At 53.7% G+C, this 16,084-nt stretch overlaps 6 protein-coding genes across 6 annotated transcripts, besides 1 other annotated feature; all 6 read right to left on the reverse strand.

The window, feature by feature from the left end:
- Positions 1–1,168: 1,168 nt before the first annotated feature.
- EKO05_0003754 (uncharacterized protein) lies at positions 1,169–2,818 on the reverse strand (the record flags this gene model as incomplete). The annotated part of the gene is made up of 4 exons (XM_038938202.1): positions 1,169–1,324; positions 1,381–1,711; positions 1,839–2,684; positions 2,754–2,818. The coding sequence occupies 4 exons, from the start codon at positions 2,816–2,818 to the stop codon at positions 1,169–1,171; spliced, it is 1,398 nt and encodes a 465-aa protein (XP_038800523.1).
- Positions 2,819–6,938: 4,120 nt separating this feature from the next.
- Positions 6,939–6,998: a tandem repeat.
- A 98-nt stretch (positions 6,999–7,096) lies between these two features.
- On the reverse strand, positions 7,097–7,300 carry EKO05_0003755 (uncharacterized protein; the record flags this gene model as incomplete). Its single annotated transcript, XM_059636228.1, has 1 exon — positions 7,097–7,300. The coding sequence occupies one exon, from the start codon at positions 7,298–7,300 to the stop codon at positions 7,097–7,099; it is 204 nt and encodes a 67-aa protein (XP_059492211.1).
- A 2,351-nt stretch (positions 7,301–9,651) lies between these two features.
- Positions 9,652–11,312, reverse strand: EKO05_0003756 (uncharacterized protein; the record flags this gene model as incomplete). The annotated part of the gene is made up of 2 exons (XM_038938651.1): positions 9,652–10,589; positions 10,643–11,312. The coding sequence occupies 2 exons, from the start codon at positions 11,310–11,312 to the stop codon at positions 9,652–9,654; spliced, it is 1,608 nt and encodes a 535-aa protein (XP_038800522.1).
- Positions 11,313–11,925: 613 nt separating this feature from the next.
- Positions 11,926–12,750, reverse strand: EKO05_0003757 (uncharacterized protein; the record flags this gene model as incomplete). The annotated part of the gene is made up of 1 exon (XM_059636229.1): positions 11,926–12,750. One exon carries the CDS (start codon positions 12,748–12,750, stop codon positions 11,926–11,928), a length of 825 nt encoding a protein of 274 aa, XP_059492212.1.
- Positions 12,751–13,287: 537 nt separating this feature from the next.
- Positions 13,288–14,154, reverse strand: EKO05_0003758 (uncharacterized protein; the record flags this gene model as incomplete). Its single annotated transcript, XM_038938579.2, has 2 exons — positions 13,288–13,377; positions 13,426–14,154. The coding sequence occupies 2 exons, from the start codon at positions 14,152–14,154 to the stop codon at positions 13,288–13,290; spliced, it is 819 nt and encodes a 272-aa protein (XP_038800521.2).
- A 429-nt stretch (positions 14,155–14,583) lies between these two features.
- EKO05_0003759 (uncharacterized protein) lies at positions 14,584–15,651 on the reverse strand (the record flags this gene model as incomplete). Its single annotated transcript, XM_038945282.1, has 1 exon — positions 14,584–15,651. One exon carries the CDS (start codon positions 15,649–15,651, stop codon positions 14,584–14,586), a length of 1,068 nt encoding a protein of 355 aa, XP_038800520.1.
- Between the last annotated feature and the right edge of the window lie 433 nt (positions 15,652–16,084).

Genomic DNA, 16,084 nt, shown 5'->3' on the forward strand with positions numbered 1-16,084 from the left:
TGATTGGTGGTAGCAGGAGCGTACTCACTTTGGCGTCCTTCACCATGGCGCGCTTTCAACGTGAGTCTGATCATGTTCCGCGCGCGTCTGATTGTTGCATCCAGGAAACGGCCGAAAGTGGAGATGGTCCGAGAGGGGTTCGTTGAGCCCCATTCAGTGAGCCGAGGGGTACCTAGGTACGTGGACGCACCTGCCCTGTTGGAAAGGTTCGGCAGAGGCATTGGCCTGGTGGTGCCCGCAGTGCCACGAATAGGGCTCGACATCATGCCGCCGCCATGATTATCATTCGCGAACGTGACCTGGAGCGCAGAGCAAGACGGGAAGGACCAGAGCAGGCGAGGATGCTGACACGAGGCATGGTTCGCGCTACATGTGGCCCGTGACGCGTGCGCTGAGCGTCTGGAGGTCAACAGCCACAAGTGATGCGTTGCTCGGGAGACTTGATGGAGACAGAGTAGATCGCCAGATGGAGTTCAAATTAGGTTTGTGCTGCCTCTGTCCCGGACATGGCAAATGCTAACTCTTTGTGCGGCGGCGCACACCATGGCGGCTTGCTGTTTGGGTGCAGCGACGACGCAAGGGAAGCATGACATGACTGACAGCCAGCGAATAAGCTTGTGTCAGCCTACCGTACGCACAGTGCGACCCTTGGGGTCCGAGCCGTCCCTCGACTTGACCTCACACGATTGATGGCAAGCTGCAGCTGCCAGACCAAAACAGAGGTACTCAGGGCCGTCGCACCGTCTGCTGAAGGTGCAAATCATTGTCGTGCAAGAGCTGAAAAATCCATGTTTTCATAGGCGTACCAGTGAACTAATGCTAACATGCCACAGCAGCTTTTTGCGTAGACTACACGGGCGAAGAAGATGCCCTTGAAATGCCCAAGTGGCGAGAAGAAAACGCTGCAATTTTGCATCGACAACGGCCGATGCCCCTGAACGCCGTGTAGCCGGTCCGTCCTGTTTTGGCGACCAAAGGATATATTCCCTGACATGATGCTCGCTGAAAAAGAGAAAGTAAACAAAACACCGGCTCGACTCCATCGATCGTGTGGACGTGGGGATGGAGCGAGGGCGTGGACCGTCCAGGGTCTAAATTACGGCGTCCTCATACGGTCAAGGCGCCTCCACTGGCCGGGATGCGTGCTGGTCAAGGCGGATGCCGCACCTCAACTCACGGCAGTGGGAATCATGGCGCATCTCTCGCGAAGCTTGCGTCCCTCGGGCGAGGGAGTATGAGGAGGCGTGATGGTTGCCATGCTTGGGATGGGCAACATTCTGATATTGTCGTCGGCATCTGCACCTTCACGAGTGCCCCAGGTCGTCTAGCGCGATGGTTAGCGGCGTGTTGACAGCAGCGAGTGCGGGGCCGGCAAGTTACCTCTGTGACTGTGATGCAGCCGTACAGTTTAATCAGGTTGTGGAAATAGCCAAATGCGACCGAGACCGGGATGAAGCGCACGTCGCCCGGGTTTCTCAACAAATGCGGAATCAGCTTGATCGTCTTTGCGAAGACAAAGTGTGCAAGGAACAGGCCCCAGAACAGGGAGCGCTGCCACTGCTCGGCCTGGGTGTGCGCCTCACCGTCGACTGCATAGTACCCTGCCTCGGACAGCGTGAAGTGGAAGGAAGCGAACAGGAGGCAGTCGAGGAGGAACGCCCATTGCGTGATGGTGGTCTGGAAGACGGCGTAGAGTGACCATGGGTAGTTCCTGTAATGCAGTGCGTTAGCCAATGGCCCGCGCAAAGAGTGGAGGGAGGGGCAGATGCTTGGCGCTTAAGAAGGCGAAAAAAATTAAGCCGCCAGCACCGGCATGGCGAGAGGCATTTAGTACGTACATCCACATGGAAATGTCGGCCAGGCTGGTCAGATTGCTCCTCCAATTAGAGCGCACCCACCGCAGACACTGCCGCAGGTACTTGGAGTCGCTCTCGAGCGTGGTTTCGACCTCGCATTCGCGGTGGTTCTGGATCTGGATCTTCCAGCCGTTGTTGAACAGCCATCGGGTGATGAAGTTGTCGTCGTCGGCGTTGAGGAAGTGATCGCTGCCCCACGTCTCGTGTGTGAAGCCATAGGTGAATTTTGGGTCCTGCAGGATTTCCGACCGATACGCTACCGCGCGGCCAGACAGACATGGCAGGCCGCCGTCGATCCAGTTGCAGGCTGTGCAGTCAAAGTTCCTCCTAACGAGATACATGGCGCCGAGGAACTCCCATATGTTGGAACGATTCACGCGGCGAAGCTGTTGATTTGTTCCAACGCCTCCCATGCGAGGGTCCTCGAAGGGGGCTAGGAGCCATTTGCTGAACTTCTCTGGGAGCCAGACATCGTCGTCCAGCAGTAGCGTGATCTTGGTCTCGACCTCCGGGATCGCCCGACACAGCTGGCGACGCTTGTTGGCCTGGCTGACAGATAACACCTGGATGGTCTTGGGGCTGCCCAATTCTTCGACCATCTGGTAGACACGCTTAATCCTCGAGTCGGGTGTCACAAGAAGCAGCTCATAGGGCTCGAGGCGGTACGCGCTCTGCACGGTTTCTTTTAGTTGTTCAAGATCCTCGGCAACAGTAGGGATGATGACTGTGACATCCTTGGATGTGACGGTGGGGTCGTCGACAGGCTGAATGGGTGTGTAGGTCCAGTTGCTTGCCAAGTTGACCCAAAGTCTGAAGTATCGAAAGAGGCTGTGACGGCGAGTCAGGCGTTGAAGGTGGGAAGCGGGAGCAGCGTGGGTGAAAACCACAAAGACTTACAAGAGCGCTACAAAAATACAAAACCAACTCCAATTGGGGAACAAGGCGAAGGAAAGGGGAAACATGGCGACGACCAGCGAACGTGGTAGTACGGAACGTGAACTACTACAAAGAACCAGTGAACGAAGATCACATCGAATGGTGGGAGAGAGAATCCGCTTGCACCGGGGAAGCAGCGGAACTATCCAGTATTTAAACACATGCTTGCGGGCGGGCTACGGCGGCCACTGATGCTTCGCTTCCCGGCGCTGCTGGAGCTGCAGGACATTCCCTTAGCAGACTTTGGGGTAGTGTGAATCTGGCTGGAGCATGAGGGTAGTCGCAAAATTCCAGAGGCGGGCCAGGGTGTGTCACTGTTTGGGCTTAGTCCTTGCGCCAGGTGAGCGCGAGCGTCATGCTTGATCCCGCAAGCCGTTGAATCGCTCGCATATCCCGGGCACCCTGGACGCAGCGCTTTCAGGGATCGACTGCAGCGCGCAGGCCTCGTGCAGGCATTTGTGCAACCGCCCCGCCCTCGCTCCGGTCCTGAAGCTGCTGGGGCACGAGACTGCACAAATGACTGCTCGCACCCTCTCGCACCCCATGCCGCCATCTGGACGCCTACGCTGGCACGCTGGCACGCTGTTGCACGCCCAGCCAGGTGGTCCTTGTTTTGACGCCGGCTTGCTGCGCCGAGATGGAGAAGAGGACGCGCGGGCAGGCAGACGATGCGGCTGATGATCGATGGGCCAATATATGCCCCGCTTGGCGGCAATCCGTCTGAGCTCAGTGGAGAGTGGCTCTAGGCCTCAATTGCGCATTACCTACTCTTGGGGCGCATAGACTAGCCGCTGCAAGCGGACCTCCAGCAGGCGTGGCGTTGATAGCAATCGACACGATAGGCGCCCCGGTCGGTTTGGCCGCAGGGCTGGTGTCTTCCCACTCCCCTCATACGTCCTACCTAACCGGCACGGCTAATTGGTGTTGCGCCTTTTCGACATCGCCTAACCACACAGTCAATATCGTGAAATCTACAGGTCCACCAACAGGGAGTCGTCGTCTTTGTGCAGTCGATGGAATTCACGGCGTCCGCGAAGCTGCAGCCGAGCATCCCCAAAACGTGGCCCTTCCCAGCGCGGGAATACCAGACGCAAAGTGGCCGACACCATGATTTTGACAGGGCTGCGCGTATGGCGTGCTGTCTGCTCGCTCATGCTCGGTTAGGGTAGCCAGCAACAGCGCCTTGCATCCGGACACCGGCCGAATGCCTCTTCTCGTCAGACACGTTGCCTGTTGCAGCTGGCGAGCGACCAGCAAGGCCGTGCCGCTGTGCTTCAACATGGACGCTGTTCAATTTCTTTGACCCGTTGGGAGTACATGTACCTGCACCGGCTGAAGAGAAACATGGTCCGCTCTCGCTTGCGGTACTTATTGAAGCTCCAAAACTGTAGTACTGGGGTGTGTACCTTGCTCTTGCAGATCCAGCTGCCGGCCCGCGGGACGACATGCGCGCTCCAATTGTGTTGCGGTGAAGTTGTACGAAGCCTGTTCGTGCATATACACACACTGTACGGGAGGGTGGGCGGCCGCTATGTGGACGGTCGAATGACAACTTTTCCGTGCTTTGGTGAGCGACAGACACCCTGCATGACAGATTAGTGCCTTTTCTGCGTGTAACCATCCGCGTTTGTGATTCTGCTCTCAGACGACTGTGTTCCGGGGGGGGGGGTTGCCAACTACAGCTGTCGCATGTACAGTGCTGTTAGTGTCCGTTGATGTTCCTATTGCGAAGGAATCTGGAAGGCGTTCTGTCTGTGAAAATCGGCCAATCTCAAAGCTGCATGTTGCTGAAGAAATTTGTGATGTATATCAAGTTGCGTCATCAGAATGAATGACACGGGTACATGCTTGATCGAAAGTGATCCTCGCATGAGTGCGGATCTGTTGCCGTCTCCTCGCGAGACACGCAGCCGTTTACAGCAGAGCCATATATCTGCATTTGGAAGCACACCTATGCACTTCTGCACGGCATAACTATGACGTGATCTGATTGGTTGGGGATGGGAAGCCTTCGAGTGCATGGAAAGTGGATCGATAACGACTCCATGGTTCGCCTTGCGAGTTCAAAGGTACTCTCCAACCTCCAACCTCATCCTCAGCATGAGTGGTATTCCACAAACAGACTGGGTCAAAGTGGTGTGTTCGACTGTCACCAAGATCGAACGACTCGTACGGGACAATCGAATCTGCGCACGAGCTAGTCCAAGTGACACTTGGGCTCGGAAAAAGGGCAAACTGCCTCACCACGTAGCAGCAGTCATCACGGCATGACTAAACGGTTCAGATGTTCGAAAAGAAGAGTCGCGACGATGCTATTCTGATACCCTGCTTGGGATCACTCTTTGGCGAGACCGAGCTGACTGATCCAGATCTGAGACAAACAGTGATCGACGTCGCTCTACCCTCCAGGCGGAGAAGCATTGCATCGAGCCGCACGTCGCCGGCAAGCGTACAGGTTCAAGCAACAGCTTGAGCTAGCTATGAACGCGCCTTGAGCAGCGAATTGCAGATCGAGTGATACAGCGGACTGCATGATTGATACAGCATCAGTCCATACCTTACTGGAGATTCCAACTCTTCCATACGACTTTCGAGTCGAGCTCCAAGCGTTAGTTGCGAGGGCTCACAACTGCTGTCATCGCGGCCGCTCACTGCGCCACATTGGATATGAGGCACATGTCATGCCATTGAGGATGACGCAGCCACCTCTTCTTCAACGAGAAACTAAGAGGCGGCAGCTGACATTGGCAGATGGGTCAGAAGCGGCAATAAAGTCAGGTATAGGTTGACGTGAACAGAGATGTTGAAACAAAATCCGCGCGCAGTCGCGTGCCACTCGATCAACGGTCTGATTTGACATTTTATCACGGTTATGCCATACTGATGGCCCCAAAATCGCGCACCAGCTCGTATCGCTGCGTTCGAGAGACTAGCTCATGACGATTTAGGCCTTGTGTGGTCACCTGAGGGTGGAGCAGACACACCAGCGCGGGGCTGCTGCACAACTGGCTTGCGCCTCGACAGAAAGCTTTATCGCCAATGTGACGACACAGACAAATGAATAGTATCGCAGAAGGCATGAATGCACAGACGATAAGAAGGCTGGTGAGGTTGGAGGCGAGGTGAGTACAAACTAACGATGGTATGGTGTAAGTTTGTAGCCGCGACTACCGCTAGCGTGCCAGTGAAGCAAGCGTTCTGGCTATCTCATCCGTACGAACCCAAGTTGTAACAAACGCCCCCGAACAGCCAGATAGCCAAGCACAAAATGACGGTACATGCGGACTCATTGCAGAGAGTGTCCATCACCAATTCCCTGTCTTTCAATAGTCGGTCCAGACAGCACTGCCGCACTATGCAAAAGGGGTCCAGGGTGTGTGCTCTAGGGCCACGCCACGCCCTCGGAGCACGACTGTGAGTGGTTCTGAGCAGCCATCGACTGGGTGCCCGGCGATTCCCCACGCCTTCACTTCACTAGGGTAAGCCCGCGGTACATCGTTCACACGTCACAGCCCACCACACACCAGAAAATCGGCATCAGCTCTGATGACACCCTTCTGCAGCTCATCAGCAATATACCAACGAAGAGGCTTGTTGAGTCCTGACATGCTAGTCGCTGGTACTCCAAGCGAGACTCCCGGACATCCTGGGATGGCTCTCAGTCCGTCATTCAGGGATAGGGATTTAAGTCCCGCAATTCCGCTTAACGGCTCCTTTGATTCGACCAGTTTCGAGGCTGGGGCGGACTGGGGCCGTGTCTTGCATGCTGCATGTGAAGACGTCTTTGTAAGAGTCAACAAGCTTGGTCGGCACATGTCGCATCATGCCCGTTGACCAGCCTCTTTCTCCATGGCCTTACTTTGTCGAACGGTGTAGATTGTTAGGCGCATAAGCCCATATACAGGCGGAAAGCAAGGTAAGCAAGCCAATCCATGTTTTCTCTTCATCACTTGCAGTAGTCAGATCCTGCTGATCCTATCTGTCTCGATTTTTTGTGCACATTTGTACTATACCGCAGAGACTGTGTAGCACTGCTGATAAGTTCAGGGTACTAGCGTTTCTCAGAACCACTACCGAAGGTGCTGGCTTGAAGCTAGCAGTCGTCCTCGAGGTAAAGCCACAGCCTCCTATCGAGGTGATGCGATCGACATGGATGACATGGATGAATTGGATGACATGGATGACCTGGACGACATGGATGACATGAGAGGATCTTTGATGTCGTACATAAGAGCGTACGCTTGCTCGGGGTTGTTTCCTAGAGGAGCCGCTTATTCGTACCACTAACAAGGCACAAGTTCCTGTCACAACCTCCACTCGGCATACCAATCCTTTGGCCTGGCACGTACCCGTTCGCTAAAGCGTATCTCTATGCAAACCGGCCGGTGAATGCTTCGCTTACTCAAGGAGGCACACATTGCGCTGCAACATCGAATCGAAATTTGTGTGTTCCTGGGGTCTAGAACAAATATACAGACGCATAACACATTCATCAGAGTAGCCCACATGAGACTGCTTCTGCCATTGTAAATATAGTGACGCTATCGTCGATGCCGGAGGCCTTTGGAGGCCTTTTGCACCGAAAGAGTGCTAATCAGGTCAGTCGTTTGCGAAATTGTTGCACAAGCAAATTTCTTGCACTCAGCAGGCACCCTCCACAATAGCGAAGTGGACCCTACGTACTGCAATGGCTTGCAAAAGACATTCAAGACTATGAGTTCACAGCTGTCACTTTGCTTATGTCGCATATCCAATCGTTACAACTTGCAGGTCTCCATTTAGCCCAACATTCTGAGATGCTTTACTGCCACGCCATGTTCACGACATAGACATGAAGGTCGAGAGCGTTGATGGGCTGCGACCTCATGTGACTTTCGGCAAAGAAAGGATCGCAGTGGAAGCCCGGAGGCAGTTCAGGGGTCCAGGTTTACATCTGCATATTCGATTGTATTATCCATGTTACACAACCAACCACTCCAGCACTGCTACAGTCGCTCGAGCTAAGAGTGCTTCGAATGTTTCGTAGCAAAAGCTGAACATAAGATCCCCTACCACCCTGACAGTCACGGCATGAACCTGTGCTACGGTGGTTTGATTGTAGGTAGTACGAGATCACAAATTTCAGATCCTGCGGATTTTCGCACTAAAATCTGACAGGCATATGCCACATTGAAAATACTAGTCGCAGGCGCCGCATGCTCAAGGTCTTTCGGTCCTCGGGGCGAGCACAACTGACGGCGGCAGGCGAATCTCTGGTTGTACGACCTACAAGCATCGAACCGTGAAAAGGCTTGGATCAAAGGCACTCATGCATTAGACGATGTGTACGATGCTTAGCGAGCTACATTTCAAATCGCATGCTGATTTTCATCGCAAGGTCGTCAACCTCTGTTACTGCAGAGATGGGAGGAGCTTTAGAGTCGATTTCCTGAATTAGACTTTGGCCTAGAAGGGCTGCGAGGTACCGTATTTCCGCAGTGACTCGACCCAGAGATTGAAGAAATACCGAGTCGCCATTTCTCCCTCGTGGAAAAGCATGCTCTACAGGTTCACGAGACGTTGGCCTCACGTGGCTTGTAACTGCCTATACGCAACTTGCCTTACCTTGAATCAGGGGATCAGTGTGGCTTTGCAGTTCAAGTCCCAAACCTCAGCTTTGGCAGTGATGGCTAAAATTCACATCTGTGCAGTAGGCAGTGTTTCGCGAGGAAACAAAGACTCCTGAAGAGGCATGTATGCGATTCACGCTGGTACGGCTACTGTCATTGGGGCTCTAGGTTTCGCAGAAGAACACACGTGCTCTTGTATGATCACCGAGCAGCTATCTTAAGTCCAGACGCACTCTCTTCATTTCACGAGTCTTCGTCTCCGTACAGTTGTCAAGGCTGAAGGCAGAGAGGCTTTTGAAAGAAAAAACCACATCACGGTACTCGAAAAGTTGCGCCGTTTCTAATAAGTTCATGGTTTGACATGTTCCGATCAGCAGATCAACACCCAAAGTCTTCATGCTGTACCTCAGCAAACATGTACAATGGAAACACCAGGAACGACCGAGGATCCATGTGAATGCGCTTCCAGGGTCAGAGGACACAGGTAGGACAGTCTACGTCTGGATCTGATACCAAGAACGTTATGTCGTATGCTAAGCCCCATTATTTCCACCTGCGGCTCCATGCGATGGACTTCTTAACACCAGCGTTAACATCGATCAAACCAGCAGTCTAGGTCAGTGTCACGTCAAGAGCGTCGTGGTGTCTGCCCTCCCCCTCTCCCTCTCTCTCCTTGGCTACACCAACACGTCAGTTGAGAGAGGGAACATCAGACTGCCGAAGTAACTGCAAGCGTGAACGAGTTTACTGTAAGGGATGTATAATCTCTCGACATCGATGAAGCCACGTTCACGCCTCAAAATGAGATGTAGAAGCGCATCTACTGCTTCGCTCAGGACTAAAGTATGAGCGGGTACTCACTGTGGTGGTAAGTACCCCGCCAGCTTGTCTTTGAAAGCTGTTCCTGCTATTGGTATATTCAACAACAATGCTGCGATATGCCCGACATACTGCTGCAGGATTGGTAAATTGACATGGAACATTCAAGGGTGTGTATCTGGGATGAAACAACGAGCAAGATGGTGGAGTGGAGACAGAGTTGGCCTGTAGGGAACAGATTGAGAACTAGGATTGGTAAGGGCTATGGTCCATGAAAATCCATGACTAAGGACAGTAAAGTGACAAAGTTTTTACCTAAACAATCGCCCGCCTCTAAAATAGTGCTCGCCTCAATTCGCGTGTGACCCGATATCATAACGTCATACCTCATGAAACTTTCCTGGGCTCGGCAAACGCCTCGTAGAGCCTCTCTACCTCTTCTCGTTCGGGTACCCTTGATAGGCAGGCTGGCCCTCCAGGCTCTCACCAACACCCGTCCTGTAGCTCGGCGGCGGCTGGTTACCAAAGCTAACCTGGCCGCCAGGTTGGTTGCTTGATACGTTGGATGGCAACCCGGTGTTACTGGCGTTTGCCATAGGATCCATCTTAGCAGCAGTACCGGGTGTGATGATGCCACCGTCTCCGCCACCAACCATAACAGTCTGCTCTTCGCCCTTCTTGTTCTTGACCTTGCCAATAACCATACCCTTAGCGACGCTTTTGATGATACCGCGACGTGTAACACCTGTGACATCAATATACACAAGTCCAACGTTCTTGACGCCACCAGCGAGCTCTCCGGTAATACTGCCAGCTTCCGAACCCCATTTGTGGCCAACTGCCGCACTTGCTGCAGCGCCACCAGAGGTGAGAATCTGTTTGCCCGAATGGGCAAGACCGTCGCCAATGGTCGACCATGCAATGAGGGATTTGTTCAACAAACCAGGCTTGTAGTTCTCGTTGAGTGTACCGTCTGGGTTCAAGCTCTTGTGCTGTGTGTTTTTGTGGCCGGCGAGGCCAGCGGCGAAGTTCTGGGCATGCTTGCCGATCATACCGACAGTCTTGCCGGTGAAGCCGGCTACGCCTGTGGTCATTGTGTTGATCTTGCGGACGCGGTCGTGAGTCGCAGGCTGGAAGACCATGGGCTTCTCGTTCGGCTTGGTCTTGTTGATGAAGCCTTCAGCACCGGAGACCATCATGTTGCTAAGATAGCTGGAACCGGTGACGATAAGTCGTGAGGCGGCGGCGGAGTTCTGTACCAGCGTCGAGTTCTTATACGCAGGATGGCGAGCCATGGAGAGGTAGTCTTCGGAGAGGGGCTTTACTTCGATGCGCTTGCCATCTGGGGAGACGACGATTTCGACGGGATCTGTCTCTAAGTTAGTGAGAACCTGGTATGCTGTGGTTGAGGTTGTAGCTTACTCTTCGACCCAGCCTGCAGTCTGGGGTCTTCGACAATCTGAGCGCCTTGAGCCAATTCACCTACTACGCTGCCGTTTTCCTCGTCAATCAGCACAATCTCGCCATGCTGCTGCTGCTTGCTAGACCCTGCTGCGCCTGCACCTACGCCTGCACCTGCGTAGGCTTGACCAGGCGCATAGTCCTGGGGGTTGTAGGCCTTGTGGCCGCCCTTGCCCTTCTCCGAAGAATAAGGGTTCTGCGCACGCTCAAGGAAAGCAGTGCATTGCGCCAAGATAGTCTCGAAGGTGTCAATGTCCTCCTGGGTGACGGAGCCAGGGCCCTTGCCAATCGCGGGGAACTCAATCCTTGTAAACGCCCCGCTCTCTGGGCCCAGGTCCCATCGTGGGATAAGGTAGCTGTGCGGCGGCTGGTGGTAGATCTGAGTCGTAGCAGGGAGAGGCAAGTCGAGTTCGGGCGGCAGGTTGAGGTGCAGGTAGAAATCTTCTTCTGGCGCTTCGCTTTGCGGCCGTGTGTTGCTGAGGTCGGCGAAGGGCGAGTTCGTGGGGACCATGAGCAGCGAGAGCGTCTGTGGTCCTGTAGGTGTGAGGGAACTCTCTTCACCCTGCTGGATGTGGTAGGCTTTGATGCCTCCAATTGTGTAAAGAAGCCTGGGATCGCCGTGACCGCTCATCTTGGCTGCGCTTCTGTGTTGTGTTCGAGGTGGAGGCGATGTTGCGGGCAGGAGAAGGGTATCTGGTGCGAATGAAAGACAAAACGTATACGGAGGGAAATGCAGGTGATTAAATTGACAAGATTTGGGGCTGTGTCAGTTAGCAGTAGCCGCTTTGCAGCACTGGAAGGAGCCCAGGCCAAGCTCTCAATCTGTCACAACTTGCCCTGCCTGCTTGAGGCGGCTACGTCAATGTGTCGATCGGCAGCTTCGACGAATCAGAGATGACGTGTGAGGCCGGACCACACAGGTCTCAGCCACATGTGGCGGTGCTCGATAGGCCCTTCGAGCCTTCTCCAACCGATTGCCGCTCAATCTCCAGGGTGCGCCAGTTGCCCGTAGCAAATATGGTGAATGGATTTCTCAGATGCCTCACAGATTTGGCGAGCCTGATCGCAGTCACGTGCAACCGAGAGTTGCTTTCAAAAGTCCCACCTATTGCAAACAGATGTACACAAGGACAAGCCTGATCTTCGTCAATCGGAGATGAACGTACCTCTCATGCCGCTGGTAGGAGTGTACCATGAGTATAATTCGATCTTCAAATCTTAGGTAGATGAGCTCGCTCCGAGCTTCACATCTGCGTCTTCCTCCTATCCTCTCCCCGCTCGTTCCACTTCTTATCGAACACTGGCAGACTCCTCTGTGCAGTAGGTACTATGTCCAATGCCTTCACACTAATCCTCTCCTTCTGAGTGAGCATGAACACCGCGCCCTCAGCAACATCCTCCGCAACAAGCGGCTCGAAACCATCCATGAACGAATCGTACTGGCTCTTGTCGTATCCCACCCTCTGCTCGTGGAAGTTTGTCGCCACAACACCCGGCCGCAAACAAAGAACCTTGATATCAGTCCCGACCAACTCGGTTCGGAGTACGTTGCTGAAAGCCTCCTGGAACGCTTTGCTTGCGTGGTAAACTGCTTCGCCGGGGAAAGGAGGGACCTCAAGGGCTGTCGTACTTGTAACGTTCAAGATTGTGCCCTTGTTGCGCTCCTTCATCTTGCCCTCATTGAGAGCTACATACGTCGCGAACATGAAACCGCTGATGTTGGTCCCAGCCATGGTGTTGATTTCCTCGACCTTGAGGTCAGGAAAGGCATTTGGCGCGCCCAACGCAAGGCCCGCGTTGTTGACGAGAACATCGATGTGGCCCAGCTCGTTGACCGCGTTCGAAACGGCCTTTGCCAAAGACTCATGGTTGCTGACGTCCACGCTGGCGACGTGGACTTGGATGCCGGGATTCATTTCCCGGCACTCCTGAGCAACGTTCTTGAGCTTGTCTTCAGAACGCGCGAAGAGGATGAGGTTTGCAGATTCGCGTGCAAGGCGTTGGGCAATGGTGGCGCCGATGCCCATGGAGGCGCCCGTTATGAGAACATTTTGGTTTTTGAGAGACATGTCGAACGTTCTGTGGCAGTCTGCTGTATACGATGTTTCTAAGAGGTACAAGACGCGAAGCGTTCGAGACTATGGGATAGTCTTGGATGGAGACTTAGGTCTCTAATGCTGGGAGGGGTTAACACCTCGAGTCAGTTAACTCCTGGTATTCAATGGAGCAATTGTGGTTCATTCGGCGGCTTGCCGAGCACCCATAAAGTCTTTTCAGACGGCACCGACACTATGACGTCACATCTTCAAATGCGGCACTTGACAAAAGTTTGTTTTGGCTACTAACTGTCAAATGGAAGTCCAATTCGATGGCTCTCTTCTATTCGTAGCTAATTGCGCAGTTTCAATTAGCCAAGAGCCTTATCACTTTAGGTAATTAGAACTCACAATTCTGGTCAATCGAAGGGAATCGTAACATTGTAACGCATCGTGCTCATACGCCTGCGGTACTGTGTACGCGTCTGTCATTACGAAGTCATTTGGCTTGAACCTGGCGTGAGCGCAATGTATCGTGTGTCGAGTCTGCATGAAGTCTCTATCGTCTGCTCACCCATCCCATCGCTGGGCTTCCTTGCTGTAACCGATGAGCTTCAGATCAATGTTGAGCGTCTTCAGCATCATGTCCATTGTAAATGACTGCATCAGGTCAGCAAGCGCTCATATAAAGCAATCAGATCGACTTACGTCATCGTCAGCAGTCTTAGACACGTCGTCTACCTCTTCTTCCTGACCCTGCTCGTCTGCCAGTTCAGCATACTTGTCGTATGCTTCATCTCCAATCTCGCCGTTCTCCCTCGCTTCTGCTATCTTCTCCCTCTCGGCTTCCCGCTCTTCAAGATCCCACTTCATCGTCCGCTCCTTGGCCTCCTTCTCGCGCTCCTTCCAGGCGCCCACACCGCCCATTCTGTTCACTCGGTCTCGTGTACTGCCAAAAAGCTCCTCAGCTGCAGCGCGACTTGCAGTACGCCATTTGTCGATCAAGATTTGCAAGTCTTCGTCTTTCGTAGATGTAGCGAGTGTGTGGGCTTGGGTGAGAATTTGGACTTCGTTGCGGAGCTGCACAAGCTCGCGCGTCAGGGAAGGATTGGATGACGTCTTCTTTGGGACACCTCGCGAGGGTGTAGAGAAGGTCGGTCGAGACGTAAGTGGGTTGGAGAAGCGTGGTTGTAGTGGTGCAGGGGTCGTCAGAGCTACCTCTCGCGGCGGAGGCGCGCCGTGAGCTGCGTCAGGTGTCGTGGGTGAGGTCGAGTACGAGGTCAACTGTGCCGGTGTGCTGACGTCGGGAGGATCGGAGGAAGGTGGGTCAGAGCCAATGTTGGGCCTGAGCGGCGTGCGAAAGGGTGATTTGAACGGCTTCTTGAGTGTGGTTGTGGCATCGTTCAGCCTGCGGCGTTTGGCGTGCGGCGTCGACATTCTGGCTTGTGCAGCGGCATTGAATGTGGCGAAGCCTTCAATTTTGAAAAGTTTGGTGTTTGCTTGTTGGTGACGCCTGGCTGATCGATTGGTGAAAGCGGAAGGCGCGTCGAGACGGGCGAGATATGGATACAAAAGCGCGCCATCACGTGTAACCTTTCTGCAATCGAACGATAGAGACAAAGAGAAGCAGCTTGTTTGAGATAATGCATGTTTTCTGTGAAGCCATAGAAATACCTTTGAATCGCGGGCTCAGCTGTGACTGAACGTGCGTAGCTTGAAGCATCTCACTTCCTTTTTTAGCTGACCGCCTGTGCGAAGCATCACATGCACATCAGGAGCGACGGTGAACAAAATGACGTCTTCATGGTGATTAATTGGTTCGTGTGCTTCATTCACGACTTCTCAAGCCGATTTTGGTATCATAATTTACTGTTCCTTCTCCAAATCCGCAATCTGTAGCACCGCCTTGCCAAAGTTGTGTCCCTTCAACATACCCAGGAAGCCGTCAACCGCATTGTCAATACCCTCGGTGACGCTGATCTTAGCCTTGAAAGTGCCCTCGCTCAGCCACTTTTGCAGCTTCTCCTGGTGCTCCTCCGCGTGCCTAGGACCCATGTTCTCGTCTGATACGATGAAACCGCGGATGGTGAGCCTTTTACCAACAACCTGCATCAGGTTCTTGATGGGGTAGCCGTCCTCGGGCTTCACGTTGTATTGTGAGACCATACCACACGCAATGATGCGACCGAAATCGTTCATGGCGTCGATAGCGGCCTCGAGCTGCTCGCCGCCGACGTTCTCGTAGTAGATATCGATACCGTTGGGTGCGAGGCGGGCAAGTGCATCTGCAGGCTTCTCGGTCTTGTAGTTGAATCCATCGTCGAAGTTGAGCTCGTCCTTGATGAAAGCGAGCTTCTTGTCGTCGCCAACAGATCCAATGACCTTGAGACCTTCGTGCTTGGCCAGCTGGCCAACAAGCTGACCGACGGCGCCGGAAGCGGCGGAGATGAAGATTGTCTCGCCCTTCTTGGGCTGACCGATCTCGTAGAAGGATGACCAGGCTGTCAGGCCGGGCATGCCCAGGGGGCCGAGGAAGTATTTGGGGTCGAGGTTGTAAGGATTCTCGAGCTTGCGGACGGTCTTGACGGTCTGGGCGTCAAGGAGCGAGTACTCCTCAATAGGAGTGATGCCCCGGGTGATCAGGACCTCGCCTTCCTTGAAGTCCTTGTTGTTCGACTTAACGACCTTGAAGATAGAGCGGTTTGTGATGGGCTTGTTGAGCTCGAAGGGAGGGAAGTACGATTTCTTCTCGGGCGCTCGCATGCGGCCGCGCTGGTATGGGTCGAATGAGGCGTAGAAGTTCTTGACGATGAGACCGCCCTCGGGGATCTGCTGCTCGAGGTCGAAGTCACGATTCTCAACCGCGAGGTCCTGGCCAGGCTTCGGCCAGCCCTCAGGAACCTGCTTGAAGATGAGGCCCTTGTTCTGAACCATTGTGTATGCGTGTGCGTGTATGCTTTCGTAGAATAGATGAAGAAACGGGGGTTAATCTCGGGACCTTGGAACCTCGTGGTAAATGGAGCGAATAGTGTTGTATGTAGGAGCTTGTGTCGAGGACCTACATATACTCATATGTTGGGAGCTTATAAATTGTGATTTCATCCGCCTAACCATACCGGTATTGCATCATAACGAAGGGTCTAGTACTACCGATGGAGCTACGGAGACAGGACAAGCTGGGCCAAGCTAACACCTTTCGCCGTTCTCTGCCCGAGAAGAGCTGCGTTGCAGTGTGTTCCGTCCGTTGCGGTATGCCTCGGCCACAACTCTGCAAGGTAATGTTTGGGCGGGACAAAGCTCAATGCAGAAACTTCCACGGTTGATTAGAAAGTGTTAGAGGCATGACTAGTTGACTACGATGGGCTGT

The sequence above is a fragment of the Ascochyta rabiei genome, chromosome 5, assembly GCF_004011695.2.
Source record: "Ascochyta rabiei chromosome 5, complete sequence".
Classification (NCBI taxonomy): domain Eukaryota; kingdom Fungi; phylum Ascomycota; class Dothideomycetes; order Pleosporales; family Didymellaceae; genus Ascochyta; species Ascochyta rabiei.